The following is an 18,717-nucleotide window of genomic DNA, read 5'->3' on the forward strand; positions in this document are numbered from 1 at the left end:
GGGTCCGAGCGCCCAAAAACACAGCTAAGGACGGCCTTGCAATCTCTGCTCCACCTCCCTGTTTAAAATAAGAGTCCTCTTCAAGACCTTCCAGCGTTCCTCATCAGCGCTTTGTGCTGCTGGCCTACAACAGCGAGCGACAATAGGAGAGGCCAGTTTGCTTCTGATCGCCCCCAGGAAACAAACGCACCCCACGATTGGTCTGTCATAGGGCTGCAGCACATGCTCCAGGCCCTAAGAGCACCGATGCCGATAAAACTAAAAATGGCTGTGCCCAGAGATCCCACGGCACAACCAGCACGGCTCTGCCGGCGATTAAAATACATATGAAAAACGCCTGCACTACCTTCCCGAGGGCGCGGCGTGCAAAACAAAAAGCTTATTTCGGTTTCGGAAAAATATCGAAGCGAGAAGCCGAGAGGATCGGAGCCGCACAAAGCACGCATCCTGTCGGCGGACGGCTCGCTGACACAATAAGGCGGATTCACACCCTCCCCACGCGCCCGGCACGGACCCCGAGCGGAGCCGCCGCCGGACCGCGCCCCGCCGTGCCCGAACGCCGGCCCCGGTACTTACCGGCCGCAGCGCCGGGCTGCGGGGCGGCGGCGGCGAGCAGGAGCGCCAGCACGAGGTGCTGCAGCGAGGCCGTCATGGTGGGGGCGCGGGGCTGAAGGCGGGGGTGGGAAATGAAGACACCGACGAGAAGGATTTCCTCCGTTTTCCAGCGGCCGTAGCGAGTCGTCGGCTCACGACGCGGTCGGCGAAGGCGGACGGCAGGTGAGGGGCGCCGGCCGCGCAGCTGCTACTCCGTGGCGGTAGCCCGCCCGCATGGCTCCGCGGCGCCGGGGAGGACGCCGGCCGCTGCCGCCGAGCCCGGGCGCATCGCCCCGCTCCGCTTCGCTCCGGTAAAAGCGTCGCGCCGCGGCCCGCCTCGGGAACGCGCTTATTTCCCACGCAGCTTCACGATATCGAAGAAGCAGCCGGGTTGGGGAGGAAACATATCCAGTCGGGAGGCGGCGGCTGTCAGTCACGGCAACCCCTCGCGCCGCCCGGCTCTGAGGGCCGCGCCGCCTTCACGCGCCCGGGGACGCTCCGCGGCGAGGCGACACCCGGCGCGCTGTCTGCGCGGGGGCTCTGGCCGCCCCTCGGCCCATCCGCCCGCCGGCTCCGCAGCCCGGCCCCCGTGGCGACGCCACCCCCGGCCGCCCCGACAGAGGTGGGGCGCGGGGCGGCGGGAGCGAGGCCCCTCCTCGGCGGTCCCGGCGCCCGGTCGCGTTCCGCCGGGGAACGGCGCTCCCCCTCCTCTTCCTCCTTCGCGCTCCGCGAGCCGCCTCAGCGCCGGCCCGGCCGCCTCTCTCCGCTCCGAGCGGGGCCGGGCGCAGCCGTGCCCGCGGGGCGGGGAGCGGCTCGGTCCCTCCGCTCCGCCAGCGCCTTCCCCGACGCCGGGCTGGCCGGCGAGGGGCGGTCCCGCAGCCGCCTCCTTCCCGTGCCCTCCGAGGGCCGCGGCTCGCGCCCCCTCCCGCCCGCCGACACCAACGGCCGCGCCTCGCGCCAGACACAAAGGGGACTCGCTCCGACCGCCGGCCCGGGGCGCCGCGCACCACCCCCCGCGCCCCGCCCCCGCCGCGCCCCTGACCATAGAGGCGGACCTCCGGGTAGGTAAAGAGGGGCACCGCCGCCAGGAGGGGCGGCGCTGTGCGCGCGGGCCGTTGGGGGCTCCGCCATGTTGGGGGTGGGAAGCTGGGTACGGGCCTCGGCCGCCCGCTCTGAACCTCGCGTTTTTCCTTTAATAAACGTTCGCAGATCCGCCCGGCTCCTGCTTCGAGCCCTGCAGCCGTCCCCGCTGAGCTGCAGCAGCGCGGTGGTACCCGAGTCAATTGCACTCTGCTCACACCTGGCTCAGCCCAGCAAAATCATGATCTACCGCTCAAATCAAAGAGATTTTTTTGTATTATTATTGTTTTCAAAACAAAGATTAAAAAGTCAATCTTAAGAGCTATTGGTATGCTTTAACCTTTGCTACGTGACGCAGAGCTGAGATAGTAATTAAAGTTGGCAGCTGGCTGCAAGGCTGATGTTCTGGCTCAGCAAGGCTCTTCCAAACAAGTTTTACCAGGTACAGGTTAGAAAAAGGTTCTTAAAAACATCCTGAGTGCAGAGGCTGCCTTCCCAGCCCTGCTTCTCCAGTGAGCAACCATGGGAGATGCTTTGCTGAGCCTGAGCTTCTACGCCAGCTTCAATAATGAGGGAACAAGGGAGGAAAGTGTCCAAGAACCCAATCCCACAGCTCCAGATAGTAAGTACTCCTCCATAAAATGGTGGAGTTACAAATCAGAGAGAGGTTTTTAATGATAATGAAGAGCCTTTGCATTACTTTGTTGCTTCCACAAGCCAGGTGAAACAGATTTGAACTGATTCTTGCATCACTGAGACATTAAATTCTAATGGGATTTTTACCATTGTAATGCTTAGGCCAGAAACAGAGTTTGATGATCCTAATGTCAAGTTGAATTCATGGGGCTGGTAATTACAATACTATTTTCAAAGTTTGTTAGAATATTTTAACCTCCAATCTATGTGCAGCTGACATGGTATTGGTGAAACAATGAAATACAAAATCCCAGACTGTAATTTGTATTGCCACTCCCCAATGTTATAGACACACATATAACACTATCTTTCTCTGTTAGCTGTGGAATGTGAACTGATGAAAAATAACCCCAAGAAGAAAAAAACAATAACATACAATAGTTTTACCTCTAAGGGAGGAATAATAAACTAAACTAATACTGAATATTCTTTATGGGCCCAAAATTCATTGTTCTTTTATGTTTTAGCAAAGACTAACTGCTCAAAATGCTTTCTACCCAGCTGCACCTACCAATAAAAGTAAGCAGGAGCTGCTTTGCTCATAGAAAACAAGAACCTAACTGTGTGGGCTGCACAGCACTTTCACTGTTTAGATGGTAAAAGAAAATTACGGTAATTATGACGTATATCAAAACCTGCTCAGCCTGAAGTAAATGACAGAAGTCCTGCTTCTGTTAATGATTCTAGTCTTGGCTCATTAGTTACCACTGGGAATTCTCCACAAGGATTCTTATAAAACAGACATTCTGCCTTAAAACACTTTTATTCTTGCATCAAAATGGATTGGAATTTTTTCTTTTTTCCTAGAAAGAGGAAAAAAGAATCTCACTGTTTTTAATGTCTTCACAGTTTCACAGATACCCAGGCCATGTTCCAGCAGGCACCCTTGTGAAGGCCACAGAGGCCTACAAAACCAACCCCAAGGCTGAGGAGTTGCTTTGCCTGAGCTTGTGTCAGGACCTAAACTTCTGGACACACATTCCCAGCAGTTTCTAAGAGTTTGTCCTTCCTTGCCCCTGAATTCTCCAGAAGCCTTGAGCAGGGGCTGGTGAGGTGCAAAGCCCCTGGCCCCACAGCCATGCCATGCTGCAGGGCCAAGGAGGAGCTGGCCCCACTCCACCACACAGACACAGGAAGCAATCACAGCTCACCAAGCATGGGAGCAGCTTCCTTTTCCCACGGTGGTGGAAAGAAACCAGATCCAAACTGTCACTCGCAGACTCACTCATTGTTACGTGCTCAGACAAGGGCATATTTATAGCTCTCACTGTGACATTGTTTTATCTGTTTAACTGTAAGCTAGAATTTCACCAGCATCATATTGAGCAATTTCAAATAAGACCAACAGGAAAACATCTGTCCTGAATGAAGACCTGCAAAGCTACAGCAGCACTGTAAGTTTGTGACATTGGTCCCAGAAAGGCTTGGGGAGAGATGAGAAAAAGCCCGTAAAACTTACCAAGACTTTAGAGGAAGATATTCTGCCTGAAGCACTCCATTTCCACTGGGAAGAACTTTGGCTTAGTGAAACAACTGAATATAACTAAGAAATTACTGTTAAAAATAGAGTGAGAAGGAAAGACATTAGAAAACAGATGCTCTTCTACAACTGTCATTCATTGTTCTCACAGTCAGGCAAGGACAAGGATGATCTTGAAAGCATTTGCAGGACAAGTGCAAGGACAGTGACAGAAAAGCCAAGGCACAGTGGCTGGAAGCTCCCTTAGGGTAGCAGCCTAAGGCCAATGGAGCCCACAGCAGGGCATGTCTGCCTTGCCCTAGGGCAAGAAAGCTTTGAATGACACAGCCTCTAGCAGGGCACTGTGGCTGCCCTTTATGCATGTCTGTACTTAAGTAAGACACTGCAATGCGAAGTAAGGCTGATACACATCTTGGGTCTTTCCTGCTGTTGGCCACATTGATGCACATGCAAACATGGTGATATCACTTGCAAATTCAACACTGGACGTAAATGAGGCAGAACACGTCCTTGTTAGCAGTATCTCATTTGAACAACGTGGGTTTTTTTTATCATTATTATTACATGGCATATTGAGATTTGTTTTTGTGCTTCTAAGGGAATATCCCAATCAGTGGAAAATAAAATGTTTAAGGCATTAAGAAAACCAAAATGAACTACCAAACACTAGCGTTAGCCCTATTTATTTTTAGAAAGTGCCATTTTCAGGCACTTTAAAAGGATTTCTCAGGACGGGTTCACTGTTATCCAAGAGTTTTTCAGCACTGACGCCACACAACTGTTATCGTTGTTAGGACTCAGGAGACTGCTCTTTTTGACAGGGCCTTTCAAGAAGTCAACAAATCACTTTAAAATAAGTCATAAGTTATACTTGGCTGCCTATCGGCTTGGCCAGAGCATTCTCTCAGTGCTGTCATAAGTGTTGGGGAAAGAGGATAACAACATGGCCCAATGTTTCTCTTTTAGGGAATATTTTGTTCCCAATTTAAAAACAAAGTATCCGTATAGCATTGACTCTGATGACTAAACACATGCTAAAACAGTAATCAAGATGTTCACACTTTACTCCAAATAAATACACCCATTCTGAATCTTAAGTAATGCCCTAATAAATAATGGATTTGGTAAGGGTCTCTGCTGCAAATCCCTGCCACTCATGGCTACGTTAGGGAGCTGTCATCAGAACCATCTCCCAGATCTCACATCCTGTACCTGTATGTCAAGAGACATATGGTACCTGATAGTCAGGATCCAAGCCTTACATAACCCTCTAGATTATTATTAACATCCTGAACTGCAGCCAGAATGAACTGAAAAGACAATACTGTCTACTCAGTCTGCTGAGTTAGCAGCTAAAGCTTCAGCCAGTGAAGTCAAGTAATCACACGCAGACGCTGCTACCATTGGAAGTCACTTATTTTACATAGATTTTCCCCATCACTAAAATCTGAGGTGTCACACAGAGCCATTAATACACCCCCATGAGTTCAGCACGATTTAAAGGTCAGAATAGTGAGAGCAACTGTAGGAGGACTGTAATTATAGTGAAGCGGGCACACAATGTATAGAAAGAGAAATGGTGAGTCCTCTGGTGGTGTTAGAAGCAGTCTGGCCCCTGACAGTCTGGCACTGACACGGTTCCTTCGCATGCCCTCCCTTGATCTACCAGAGTCGCTCACATATTAGATTAACTGATTACTGGTTTCTGCTCCTTTTCCAGGGCTCAGTTTTATCTTGTGAAAATGGAGGGTTATTTCCTCCACTCCTTCCACAAAAGAGGAACACATAGACACCAAGTATCACAGCCCAAGTCTCGCATACTTGAACAGAGAAAAGACTGACTGAAACAATGGGCAAGTCCTTTGTGCTGGAAAGTCAATTCCTTTCTTTCTGATGGGCAGGAAAAGCACTGTCCACTGCAATCGACAACCAGTCTGGTCTGCCCTGCCAAGATCTGAGACTGATAAAGCCGCTGTAGCACCACGAACCAGAGCTTGCTCTCTCACAACTACACCAAGAGCTTTAAGGAAATGGTAAACTGAATTCCTTGCCTCAGAGGGAATTTATTTCCCTTTCAGCCCAGTGAAATAATCTGTGCCAGACATTACTTTTGGCCTTTAGACTCATAAAAGCCTGTCTGAAGGCTACTGTGGCTTCCTTTTTCTACATCTCTGAAGCACAAAAAATAGCAATAACTGTCCAACATTTGAGAAAAAAAAAGTTTTTCTCAGTGTGAATTTGTATGGGTTTTTAGTCCTAGATTTTTCTAATCTCTGTCCCTTTGTTATCTACCGTACGGCAAACCATACTCTGCAATGAACTCATCAAAGTCTTTGCCAAGACCCTGTAACAGTAGATACATTTTGTTTACCTTTCATCAGAAATTTTTTAATTAATTAATTTAATAGGAAAACAAATTGCACGGCTTTAGGGGCAGTCCCTGGAAAGATATATTTTGATCTTGATCATCTTTTCTTGTATGCTGGCCTCGCATTTCCTGATTTGGGGGATACCAAATGGACTCCTTTGCATTGCACATAATTGCTTTACAAAAGATGTAAGGCTCAAGACTGGAAGTGCAAACAGGTGGACATTGGACAGGTAAGCCTTCAGTGTTCAAGGAGGAGGAGGAAGAAGTTGTATGTAATGTAATATTTTGTCTCTAGGAGGATTAGCAGTGAAACAGTTAATGGACATTTTTATGTTTCATAATACACTGCGATAATGAACTACCAGCCATGTTCGTAGCAGTCACGGTCTTGTTTTAGAGATAACACTGCTTAGTCTGTGGAGACATTATCTCTGTTTTGGGGGTGGAGGTGAGAGAAACTTTTATGCTAGTTCTGAGAAATGCCTCCCACTTTGAATTACGCCTTAAATTGTACACTGAAGGCCTTTTACAGCTTGCCCAGATCCCTTAGCGTGCTCATCGCAACATAAAACGGGAAACTGTCTGCAGGGTGTTCATCAGTTCGAAACATAACTTACTTATTCAGTAAAACCAACAATAGACTTAGTCAGAAACAGAGATATGAGGAGTCATGTCAGAACCATCTTCTTGTCCTTAGCAGGGGGGTATGTCATTCCCACAGACTTGCAGGGCTTCATTCCTGAGAGCTACCTGTGCCTTCTCACACTCACGACAGGCGGCTGGGAGCAGCACTCACGGCATCTCCAACACTCTCCTCCCTACTCCCACATTCCTGCTTTTTTTTTTTTTATTACTCATTACATGAGCTAGTTGATAGCACAAGGCCAGCTCTTCCTTCTCTAATTTCTCACAGACAATTAGACCTGAAATTGTTTCTCCAACCAGCACAATGCTTCTAGCAGAAAGCTAAAAATGCCCCTTATGAACAAACAAAAACACCTGATGAAGCCTTGGTGGACCTGTGCTCCCTCTGCCAGAGCAAGGGCCTGGAGAAAGTGATGTGTGAGTGCCTATTAATGGTCATTCTTGAATACCAATGCCAGCTTGACAAGCACCAGCCATTTACCTAAAAGACAGGAGCAGAGACCACAAAATACAGTCATTATTTACCATTTAAAATTAGATACTGTAATGGCAAACCAGCCTCACAATTTGGAAACATTCCTACCTGTAAAGAGTACTCCTTCAGATCAAAAATCTGTGTCAATGCTTCTGTATGACCTGGCTGCCTCTCACAGGTCTATTAGGAAAAATAAAATCTGTCTGCTTCTTCCATCATTCCACACTTTGGAAAGCTGAAAACCTTGTATTTGCAAGTGAGGAACAGCCTCCAGAGGTCATCTCCAGACCAAAATGAGCTGACTAAGGGCTGCCTGTACTGCCTGACGAGCTCAGGTAGCCCCTGGAAGCTATAAAACCTCTTCCTCTGCCTGCAATTTACAAGTAAAAGCACACAGTACAATTTACACACACAGTAAATGAGCACAAGGTGGCATAAGTGGGCAGAGACTGCTAAAGGAAAGATTTCCCTTTGTTTCTATAGCAAAGAGTCTGTAATTTTTCTGCTCTTCTTCACTGAGTTTATTAAAGCCCATGCCTATGCAGCATTTCCCCTCTGTTTTAAGTTTTGTTTCACTTTCATATTAATTCACTTTTAGCCATCTTGACAACCTTGGAGGAATTGCATTCAGCACGAGCAGAAATGGTCCCTGTATCTCTCCCCCAGGAGCTGACAGAGCTTCCATGTGCCCGAAGGTGCAGAAGGGCGAGGAGCGCAAAGCAAGAGCAGATAGAAGTACAGACACCTGAAGTGAGAACTGAGCAAAAATGGGAAGGAAATCTGCAGGAAGGAAGGAAGGGAGAGCAGCCCAAAGGGGAAAGGAGGAAGGGTTACGGGGATAGTTAAGCAATTCAAAATTTACATTTGTGGTTTTAACAAAAAGGGTGATACTAAATTCAGACCTCTGATATCTACAACCAAGCCATTCTGTGGATTAGCATTTTGCCTGGAGACGGCTATCTGCAAGGTAATACAGTGGCTGCACCATACTGGCTCCACCAGCATACAAATAGATGGGAGCAGAGCAGCAGGAAGAACAAACCTCATGGGCCTGGAGAAGGGTTGGGCATCCCCAGTACTGCTCTGTCGATGTAGACAGAGGTGCTAGTTTGCCTGCCCAGCACTGCTCCCATCTCTACCCTAACAGGGAAGTGTGTGAGGGGCTTTCACTGTTCTGCCATCAGAAATTGAAAGCCGGGGCAATGGCAAACATCTCAAACCTTCCAGAAGTTCCCAGATGTGGGCATGTTGCTTCTGTCAGCAAGGGCTAAAGATGAGCACATGCAGAGGCAGATGGAGACTAGAGGCAGAAACAGGTCACTATAGAGACAGTTCTCCTCTCAGTCCCTGTCAGAAAGATTTTGGGAGCACTGTCCCCTGTGCTCCTAGAAGCAGCGATCTGAGGGTGCCCTGCCCTCAGCCCCTGCCGAGGGTCACACTCCCCAAGTGAGGCACAGGTTTGAAGGCCACACACTGCTGTCAGCTGCCCAGCGAGGGGACAGCAGGGCAGAAGAAACAGCCTGGGTGTGACAGGGGAGCCCTGTCACCAGCCAGAAGAGGAAAGAGCTCTCACAGTTTCTCAACACCCAGGCCTCAGCTCCCTGAAGCCAGTTCTGTTACGGAGGAAGCAGCAATTCCCATGTTTCTCCCAACTCAGCCAAAAGCTGTAAAGCAAATTCCTCCTGCCCTCTGCTAGTGTCCAGACCTCCCTTGCGTGTTTTGTTGATGAAATCTCTCACCCCAATTCAGGAGATAATCATGTTTGCAAAACACTCTCTGCCTCACTACCAGAGGAGCCCCTGACCTTGCCCGTCTTCTTGCTGCTTGGCAAATCCTTATCAGAACTCGCAGAGACCTCCAACCAGCTGCACAGGAGCCTTTGGAGCTAAACACATGCACAAATAATTTCGGGGCTAGTGCAGTAGCAGCAGCTATCTCTCCTGCGGTCTCCACAGGCACGAGTGGTGAACCCATGTCCCCCAGCCCTGGCAGGCTGAGGCCTCTCCCCACAGCATGTGCCCACCAAAACACCCACACAACCAGGTCTCCAGGCTGGCACAGGCCTGCATTACCAAAGGCACGGCACTCACAAGATGGGGCCAGAAACAAGCAGGCCCCTGACTGCTGGCTGCTGCACGGAGCACAGAAGGTCACAGTTTAATGGTTGTTCCAAAATTAAGGTGAACAGAGGCTGCCTTGTGCATATCCAAATGCACCGTCCATCCCTCCAGCCTCCTGCCCCCCCACCCCAGACTGAGGGGCTTCTGTGCACCAGCACACAGAGGTCTGAGCCTGACTGAGTTCATTCAGCCCACCAGGAGCAGTGACCCACACATCCAAAAAATGAGGCTGTTATGACTGCAGAACATTGTGAAAGCTGAGTGAAGCCAAGACCAGATGTGTGCTCTGCTTACTCCAACAACTGCTCAGAGCAACGCCTTTGCTTTGTTTTTAAACAAAACAGAGGAGTGACAAGAGTTCAGCTCATCCACGTGAGTTTCTCCATCATGCCTCCACGCTGCAGCTGCATGATGGGTCGGCACCTCCTGCAGGAGCCACTGTGAGGGGTGGCTGTGAAGGACAGGAGAGCGTGGATGCAGGGGCCATCCTCTCACTCTAGCCCTGCTCTGCACAGCAGCCTGCTGCCAGCAGGCATAGCTCACAGCTCTTGATGGTTTCAGTAGGATGCTGCATGCCTGGAGCTTGCTTGATAGCTCACTGGGAACAGAAGTGATTTCTTGACAATGATGATCTTATGCATTTACAGCAATCCTTTCATCAGGGATCTCAAAGCAGCCTGCTGGCAGGAGCAAACCAACCTCACGCTGTGCCTGGGAGATAAGCACAGGATGGAAGAGGTTGAGTGCTTCAAAGCACATAGCAGCTCTACAGGATGCACACACATCGTGCTGGATGCCATAATGCTGTGATGAAACTGTGAGGCTCAGATAAAGCTTCAGGGAGGAGCGCACACAGAGTTGAATGAGGACATGGAAGGAGCATGTAGCAGCAGGCTGCTACATGAACAGCAATAGGACCATCCCCCTTCAGTACCAAGAAAGGCCGGAGCAGCGTGAGACAAGCAGGACAGCACTGGGCGTTCCTCAGGCAGCTGAAGGACTGCCACTGGTCATCAGTAGAAATGGGAGGCTTTACAGCCGTGCCAGCAAAAACAAGCTGGAGTCAGGGTCAAGGAACATGGGATTAGGCTCCAAGCTGTCAGCAGTTGTGGTGTATACATCGCTGAAAACAGATGCAGTGCCAGGAAAGTCCAACTCCCAGCATGAAGAAAATAACTTCAAGACAATGAGAGAAATGAAAGCAACTGTGAAGGCAAATTAGCGATTACATAAAGGCTTTTATCTTAAAGTTAGGTTATGTCAAATTCTGAAGTAATTTCTTCTGCCAGAACACTAGCTTGAGACCGTGCAATTTGGCTGCAAATTGCTACATCTGGGGAAAAGAAGGGAAAAAAACCCACCATACACACACAGAGATTACCTTTCAAAGCAGGTCAACTACTGTGCAACAGCAGCAGCCTTAACTTCACACCAAGCACTTCTCAGGCAGGTGACAAGCATCTCACTGCAGCCCAACACCAACAGTGCATGTGAGGAGTCCCTGCCCATTACCATGAGCTGCACGCTGCCAGCACGTAGCTTCTGAAAGGGTGTCAAGCAAAACAGGAGACAACAATGGGTATTTGGAGGTGGCGACATGCCCTTCCTGTGCCAGATGAACTGTTGTTGGAGTTGTTCGTAAAGCCAGGGGATATGCTCAAATACCTGCCATGAAGTATGAAGCTGGAATGCTTTCCAGCCAAAACGATGAGAATAGCTCTTTACAGGGCATGCAAACACTCCAGGATTTCTGAAGGGAGAAATAGCTGGAAATAGTTTCAGATAAAAGGGCTTTTCATGCCAGCTGGCAAAAGTAAACCCGATGGAGGAGATAGATGGATAGACGGGGCTTAAAGCCACTTTTGTCTCAGCAGTGGGCTGGGTTTGCGTGCACCATGGCTGAGGGCATGACATCACAGCACCCAGTCCTGGCTGTGAAGCTTTGTCAAAATACACCAGCCCAGATCACAGTGCCTGAAGCAGCCCTGGCCAACACACAGGGTTGGCTCTGCACTCATGAGGTGCTCCTCTGCACCTTGGGCTTCTCCCCTTTGGTTCATCCCTCCTGTCTCCATGCCAGCTCAGGAAGGTTTGCTGCAGCACAGGCAGATTCAAGAATACTGAGGCCAAACATTTGTTTTCCATAGCAAAGCAGCAGTGCTGCAACTTCAGATGAGTGAGAAATGAAGGACTTAAAAGGAACAAAAGGGAGATACCTTCTGAAAACACATTCATACATTTTAACAGAGAATGGTGTGGGCAGGGGCTTTGGCAAGAGAAGAGCTGCTCTGGGGCACACCTCAGTGACAATCTCCCTTGCCAATGTACTGCAGGAGCCTCCGCAGCACCTCAGTTATGCAAAGAGACCACAGGACCTGGAAACACTGATGTGAATACCTTGAGCAGAACAAGAAGTAATTTAACTTTCTGCTAGGCTTTTTTCCCCCTCCCCCTCTATATTAGAACCACGTGTCACTGGAGATTTCACATCAAAATTGAATTGCATACTGAGTATAAAATATTTATCAATGAATTCACAGTTTAAAGCAATCCACAATGATGGATGAAAACCAAAATTAGCTCTGCATCACTGCTATCCTCACAGATTCGTTCTGAAGAATCTCAGCACTGACCTTTACAGATGTTTCTGCTTTTCACATCAGACAGAACTCTCTCCCTTCCTGTCTGGAAAGACTGAGGAAGCAGCTTGCACTGCCGGAATTACCACAGCTGAGCCCTGACATAGCCAGCAGCCAAGGAAGTGGGCACAGTCAGAATTCTTGGATCCCAACAGGTACTCCCATCAAACAGAGGCTGGGCAGGGTGGTTTGAGGCAGGGAAGCTGCTCCAGCAGCAATGGTGGCTTCTTTGCTGTTGGTTTCCATAGGCATCCTAACAAGAAAAAAAGTACTCCTTGGCTTATGTCACCTTCCATATATGACACAGAAAAGCCTCCAATACAGCAGTCTGAAAAAGTAGCAGAACTACCCTCTCTGTGCAAACTGCACAGCTAAAAATGCATCAGAGAAAGCGAGACCTTTGTCCATCTTAAGGCAGCAGCTGTAGGAAGAAGAAATCACCAAATTTGTCCCTTTTTCCTGCAAGTATCACCCTGTGATGACTCACAACACCCAGCAAAGGGCATGTCTGACATAGGGTGACTGTGCAACCTCTGAGCTGCGTCAAGCTCCTGAGCAGAGTGCAGATGCTCTGCTTCGTGGAGCTAATCTAGCCAAAAACCTGTGGGTTGGGCCTGGCCCTCCCATTGCCCAGAACAGAGATGTCTGCTGGGGTCAAGTGGGGGCACAAGCAGATCTGCAGGGCTCCACACTCACATTCTCTCATGCCCTTTCTCCTCAGGCTCAGTGATGCACAGGTCCTGGTGGGCAAACCCACATGCTGCAGCAATTTCTAGAGGTCAGGGTTTCTGTAAGGGAATGAGGTCAACAGCTGACAGCAGAGAAAACTAGAGATTTCAAATCACACGTTGAGCAGATTTGATTGAGAAATCACAGAAACATCACTAAGCTGTTCTTCTGTTCGCACAGACTTTTAAGTTCAAAATGCATTTAAATATCTTTTTTTTTTTTGTAGTTTTGACCTCAGCACATGATAGTTGCTCACCTGCCAGCAGCAGAGTTGCAGTTCCAGAGACTTAGTGCAAATTTCATGCTAATACATTTGACAGCACTATAGTCTCATATGATTGGTGTTTCAGCTTTTGTGAGCAAAAGTTTCTAAACTTTATGCTAAAAGAAATGGAATAAACTTCAAAATACATATGGAGGGAGCCAGCCATAAGCAGTGGCATACAACAGTTCCTTGGCCTCATCCTTAGTGAAGCAATGCACATATGTTGGACTTCTGAAACCAAAGTAAACAGTCTGATAACACAGATGGCTGGCTGCTGAACAAGGCTCTAACCATAGAACTCACCTCCCTACAACACAAGTCATCTTGAGCCAATGCCCATCAACACAGCTTCTATATGGCCATTACAAAGCATCTTGGAAAGCACATGGGAAGACTGCCACTTGCTGCAATGGGCCCCAGCAGCCCTTTGCCTTTTACAGACAGTGAAGGAAATGTGAAGCTCCTACAGCAAAAACCTTTGGAGAATGAAAACCTGCACTAGCAGTTCCGTGAAACACATCAGTACTGCCCCAACAGTGAGAACTGAGCAGGTACCACGAAGCTTTCAGGCTCGTCTCTTTCCAATTTTTGTGTGAGACAAAATATTTTCTTGTTGGCAAGGTAGAGCTCAGCAAGAAGAATTGTTCACTTTCAACAGTTCCCCTGTTAAGAAAGTATAAGTAACAGTTTTGGGTGTATTTCAGTTATCAGGCATACTTGCTTCAAAGCACAAGCAATGAAAATTCTTAACCCATATCCCCCTGGGTTTTAAGGCCTCTCCTGAAATCCACATAAGCCCCTCTCCCAGATGCCACAAAGCAGAACCTCTCTGACCACCAAAATACTAAACACACAAACTCCTGGCAAAAAAAAGCCCAAAAAACAGCAACAACAACAGAAGACATAAGCCTTTAAGTTGAAGCAAATAAGACAAGGAGGAGGAAAATAGACTCCATCACCCTCCTAGACACAGTGCACACAGCATGGACCTCTCCACGTGCCTGTCTGCAGCTGAGCTGCTGTGGCTGCCCCTGTGCAGTGCCCCCATGGGACCTTGATGCTGCAGCAAGCAGAGCGGGACGGGCTGTGCCCCGAGATAAGATTGTCTGCCAGCACTTTGTTGGAGGCAGCCAGGCAGATGCCGGAAGGAAAACAAACTGTAAGGATGGTAAACAGAGAAGGGGAAAAAACGCCCCAGGGGAAGCAATGCTGGCATAGGAGATGGGCGGCTCCTTGTTGTCAAAGGGCATGGGGGCACACAGCAATCCTCATTTTGGTTCAGCTTAGATCTGTCCTATGCAGCCCAACCTTGAGAGCCCCAAGAAAAGCTGAAGGCTCAGTCCAGTCCCGCCAGCATTCAGACAGCTGATGATGAATTAGTCAGTGGAGGACTGAGAGATCACCCGCAGCTTCCTGCTGCACCCCAGCCACATTTCCTTGGCATGCCTTGCATTGTCCTCATCCAGAGGAGTTACCCTCCCCGGCACTTAAGCTTGGGGCACAGGCCTTCTGGCCAGGGGCACCCAACTCTGGGAACTCAGGAAGGCAAGCTGCTATAGCAAAGGCAAAGGCTGCTTTAGTGCACCCTAAGGATTAAGGCTTTTTTTTCCTGAGGGAGAGTTACACTGAATGCTTCAGTTTGTTTAATCCACTGTACAGAAACAAAATCCTGAGGGGTTCAAAGCTTTGGTGTTTATCGAAATTACTTTTGGGCTATATAAAAATCTAAAGCTCCATCAAAATCTAAGGCTCCACTAAAAACATCAAAACGTGCTCATTGAAGCTGATGAATAGTTAAGTGATCAGAAGAGACAAAGCACAAATCCATAATTATTAGAAGATGAGTCACCTAGAGAAACTAAAGCAGTAGCCAACAAAAATTCCCCCTTGAGTAACTTAGAATGAACAAGGCTGCCCTGAGCCAGGCCAGCATCAGCAACGAGACCACAGTGGCCCTGGGGCAGGCAGCACCACCCTACTAGCATTGGGGCTGACACGGCCATGTCCTTTTTAGGGCCGTGTGCCCACCTCACCCAGGGCTGGGCCCTGGGCACCAGCACCCTCTGCCATCCATATTCCCTCCATGACTCACAGGACTGAAACAAGCCAGACTTCTGTAGACAACGAAAAAGATAAAAATCATATTGCTTGGGGGAGTGCCAAGCTATTATTTCATCCAATTAGAGTCTCAAGCTGCTAAAAGTTAAAAGGATTTCCTTTGGAAAGAGAATGTGCTCCAGCCACTGAGTCTCCAGAAAGGTGTAAGAGAAATAACTCCTGGCATTTAGCATTAGGAAACAAGCGTCTAGACAAAGGTTTCTTTCTCAGCTTATTGTTTCTGGTATTTTTTAAAAGATGCTATGCTAGAGATCCTGGAATTTGGATTTCTATTTTTATTATTTTTCTACCTGTAACAAACTCACACATCTCAGACATGCTGGGGATGGTTTACACACCTCTGGTGATTTGGCTACTACCATCAAACTTACCATACCTCTGGGGTAGGAATGGATGGATATGGATGACACACTGTTGGGAAGTGACAGCACGCAGCTAGAGAGAACCAGCTGCCACTACTCACGGCCACTCAAGCTGCTCCCTGGGGACAAAGCATCAGTGGCATGTCACACATCAGTCCTGTTCCTGTGAGGTACGAGGGATCACTTCCACACAGTGAAGTCTTGAATAAAGCAGCTGGCACCACGCTGCAGCCATCGCTGAGCTAGGCAGTACAGGAAGACCTGCCAGTGGTACTCACCCTACTTGGTGATGCAACTGCTTGCCCTTCCTGCAGCTGCATGCTACCAACATAGTAAAAACACAGAGAATGTGAATAAAGGGCACGAACTGTTTTTCACAGTTTCCTGCCACATCCACCCCCACACAAGCAGGCTGGCTACAAGGGGGAAAGCACACTCCCTTGCCACAGTGCTGCCTGGTATTGCTTCAACACATTGCGTAACATCAGTTGGGCAATGGGACGTTATCTTTCTTGTACCCCTATCCCCAGCACCAGGGAGTTGCACTAAGAGCCTGCCTATCATCCAGAGTACCTGCCATTCTGCAGTCTCTCTGGTCCCATGGCAGAGTGCCACAATCTCTGAGCTCAGCTTTCAGTGCTCTCCCACTGAGTACTACCAGTCCTAACAAGCTATCTTCCAAAGCAATACTACACCATTACAGGAGCAAACCTCAGCTTTGACACTGTGAAAGGATGTTACATGTACAGAGCTGGTTTGAACTCCATCTAGGAGAAAGGTTTTGACATGTCTGCAGTTCTGTCAGAGAGGTTTCATCATAGACTTAGACAACCTTCTGTGTGGACAACCTTGTCTGCAGGCACTGCATCTGCAGGCAGGTTTCCTCCTTCGTTCTCAATGCTTCCACACTGGGGCCCATTCAGAGCTCTCAGTCATAAATAACGAGGCAATAAGAGTCCTGTACATTCATGGGATGGGAAGCGTTTGCTCAGTTTTTAGAGTTTGAATGCAAAGAGGAAAGACTAAACATGGCAAATCCAACCAGTTATGATCTGACAGGGTTTTTCCATCACATCCCCCTTGGATCTGTAGCACTTTCTGCCACACATTAATACTACTGGAATTACAGTCACTGATTGTAGAGATGCCTGTGCTTATAAGAGGAATAACCTAACACCTGAGAAACAAACAGCATGCAAAGGATAGGTGAGAGCGCTTTGGTTTGATCTTAAAAGTCCCAACATTAGCCAGGGCCATGCCTTCATGCACACATGTACCTGGACAGGCCTGCAATGTAATGTGTGTGTGCTCAGAGCACCAACAAACCACTTCTGAAATAATTCAGGGCTCAGGGGGCCAAAAGCTGGGCTGGCTCAGGGGAGAAATAGGTGGGACACCACAGCCCAGAAGCCAGCCTGCAAACCCGATGAAACACTCCTTGCAGGAGAGAAAATGCTATCATCTGCCCAGGTGGAAGACTCACACCATTACCGCATGAGCCTCCAGCAGCTCACAGAAGGCAGGCAGTTGGCTGGGTGTCCTGCAGCTGTTTGTGGTGGAGGGTCTGCATAAGGCCTCGCCCACGAGGAACAAAAGTAATCTGGTCAGACCACATTGTCTAAGGCTGGGTCAAGACCGCCCTCCTCTCCTGATACAACATCCATCAAAAAGTAAAGATCTCTGCAATAAGAAGTGCAGTGTGATCACAGAACCAGCTCTTTTCTGTAAAAGATAACCACAGGAGTGACACATACCACAGAAGCCGCCAGTGGTTTACATTAAGAATCTCTTAGATTGAATGGATTGGAGATGCTACACTTGTTTCTGCTTCTCAGGCTCAGCAGTTAACTCTTTAGAAGCAAAGTTACAGCTGTATGCACCCTTGCAGCCACACATTACCCCCCGCCCCCATGAAATAGCTGATATGGGGATATGTCAGCTTCAGTTAGCATTCAACACTTACCTCCAGAGAATGAAAAACTCCTTAAGTCTGTAAAGTGCAGAAAGCAAAGAAAGCAAGAGTGTGTATGCCCCATGTGTCCCACCACAGCAGGACCTGGGGATACAGTGCTGAAGTATCCAAAAGGCATTACATTTTTTCAGTTACTCTTCTGAAATTTTACCCTCTTCTATCCTAAGTACATCAGCAATTTTTCACTACTGGCTTTACTATAATCCACACTGATCAGATGATCTAAGGATCACAGAACCCACTGTTCCATTTAGATGCCAATGTCTTTATCAGCTTTCTTTCTAAAAATCAAATGAAAAAAACCCTATCCTTAATCCAGCATCAGTATTTTTCTTTTTAAAAGGCAAAATGAAAGATCCATTTTTGGATGGATCTGCTCCCTTACAAAGATTAGTGAGCTATAGCAGAAGCTCCACATGAATGTCCTGTTGCAAAATTAGTCCAAAGGGAGGCTGTACAAACATCAGAATCTGAACTTCTTCAATAAGATCAAAAGGCTGAAGTCTTAATTAAGGGCCTGCTCTAATTCTTGGCATCCACTGTTACCCATGCAAAAAGTTTACAGTATTTCCCTAATCGTAGCTGTATGCTTCATTATGTCAAAGATGCAAGATGGTACACAAATGCCCAGACCTTTGTCTGGTGAAAACCATGCGTAAGCAAGCCAGTTTTATCTGCCTGAACTGATAAGCAACTTCAAATACAGTGACCCCGGCTTAAAATGACTGCAGTCTATCACCACTGATTATTTTCACTGTTCACATGTAGCATTCAAGTTCAATACACTTATCAATGTTTCAGCAGATGTCCTTTAGGGTACTGAGCTCATTGTTCCCAGGATGAGGAGTTTAGCAGTTGAACAGTTCAAATCAGAACACAGAGTACTTATTTCCTTACCTGTCTAGAAGAGGTAGAGCTGATAAGTGCACAATCTATCCAGGACTGACAAGCTTGCAACTTGCTTTTTTTTCTTCACCCAGCATATTTCTATTCTCTGCAAAGCAACTTTATTTTGCAAAAACAAAACATATACTGCATTTCAGAAGTCTTGACACAGAATAAAGCAGAAGCTGTAGATAGTTTGATACTGAAATCAACACTCCGAACACTGGGGCAGGAGGAGAAGCAAAGATTTCAGCTGCAACAGACATCTTGGGACATGGAAGCTCAT

At 48.1% G+C, this 18,717-nt stretch overlaps 1 protein-coding gene across 2 annotated transcripts in view; it reads right to left on the reverse strand.

Moving 5' to 3' along the window:
• The window catches only part of BMPR2 (bone morphogenetic protein receptor type 2), a 95,108-nt gene extending 94,456 nt beyond the window's left edge, over window positions 1-652 (reverse strand). For both annotated transcript variants that reach the window (XM_065751075.1, XM_065751076.1), the window contains exon 1: window positions 577-652. In XM_065751075.1, coding sequence (XP_065607147.1) covers window positions 577-652 — 76 coding nt within the window. The remainder of the gene's footprint in view (window positions 1-576) is intronic.
• Between the last annotated feature and the right edge of the window lie 18,065 nt (window positions 653-18,717).

This window comes from Cyrtonyx montezumae, unplaced genomic scaffold (genome assembly GCF_038088225.1).
Source record: "Cyrtonyx montezumae isolate F1298 unplaced genomic scaffold, pur_monq_1.0 scaffold_7, whole genome shotgun sequence".
NCBI lineage: Eukaryota > Metazoa > Chordata > Aves > Galliformes > Odontophoridae > Cyrtonyx > Cyrtonyx montezumae.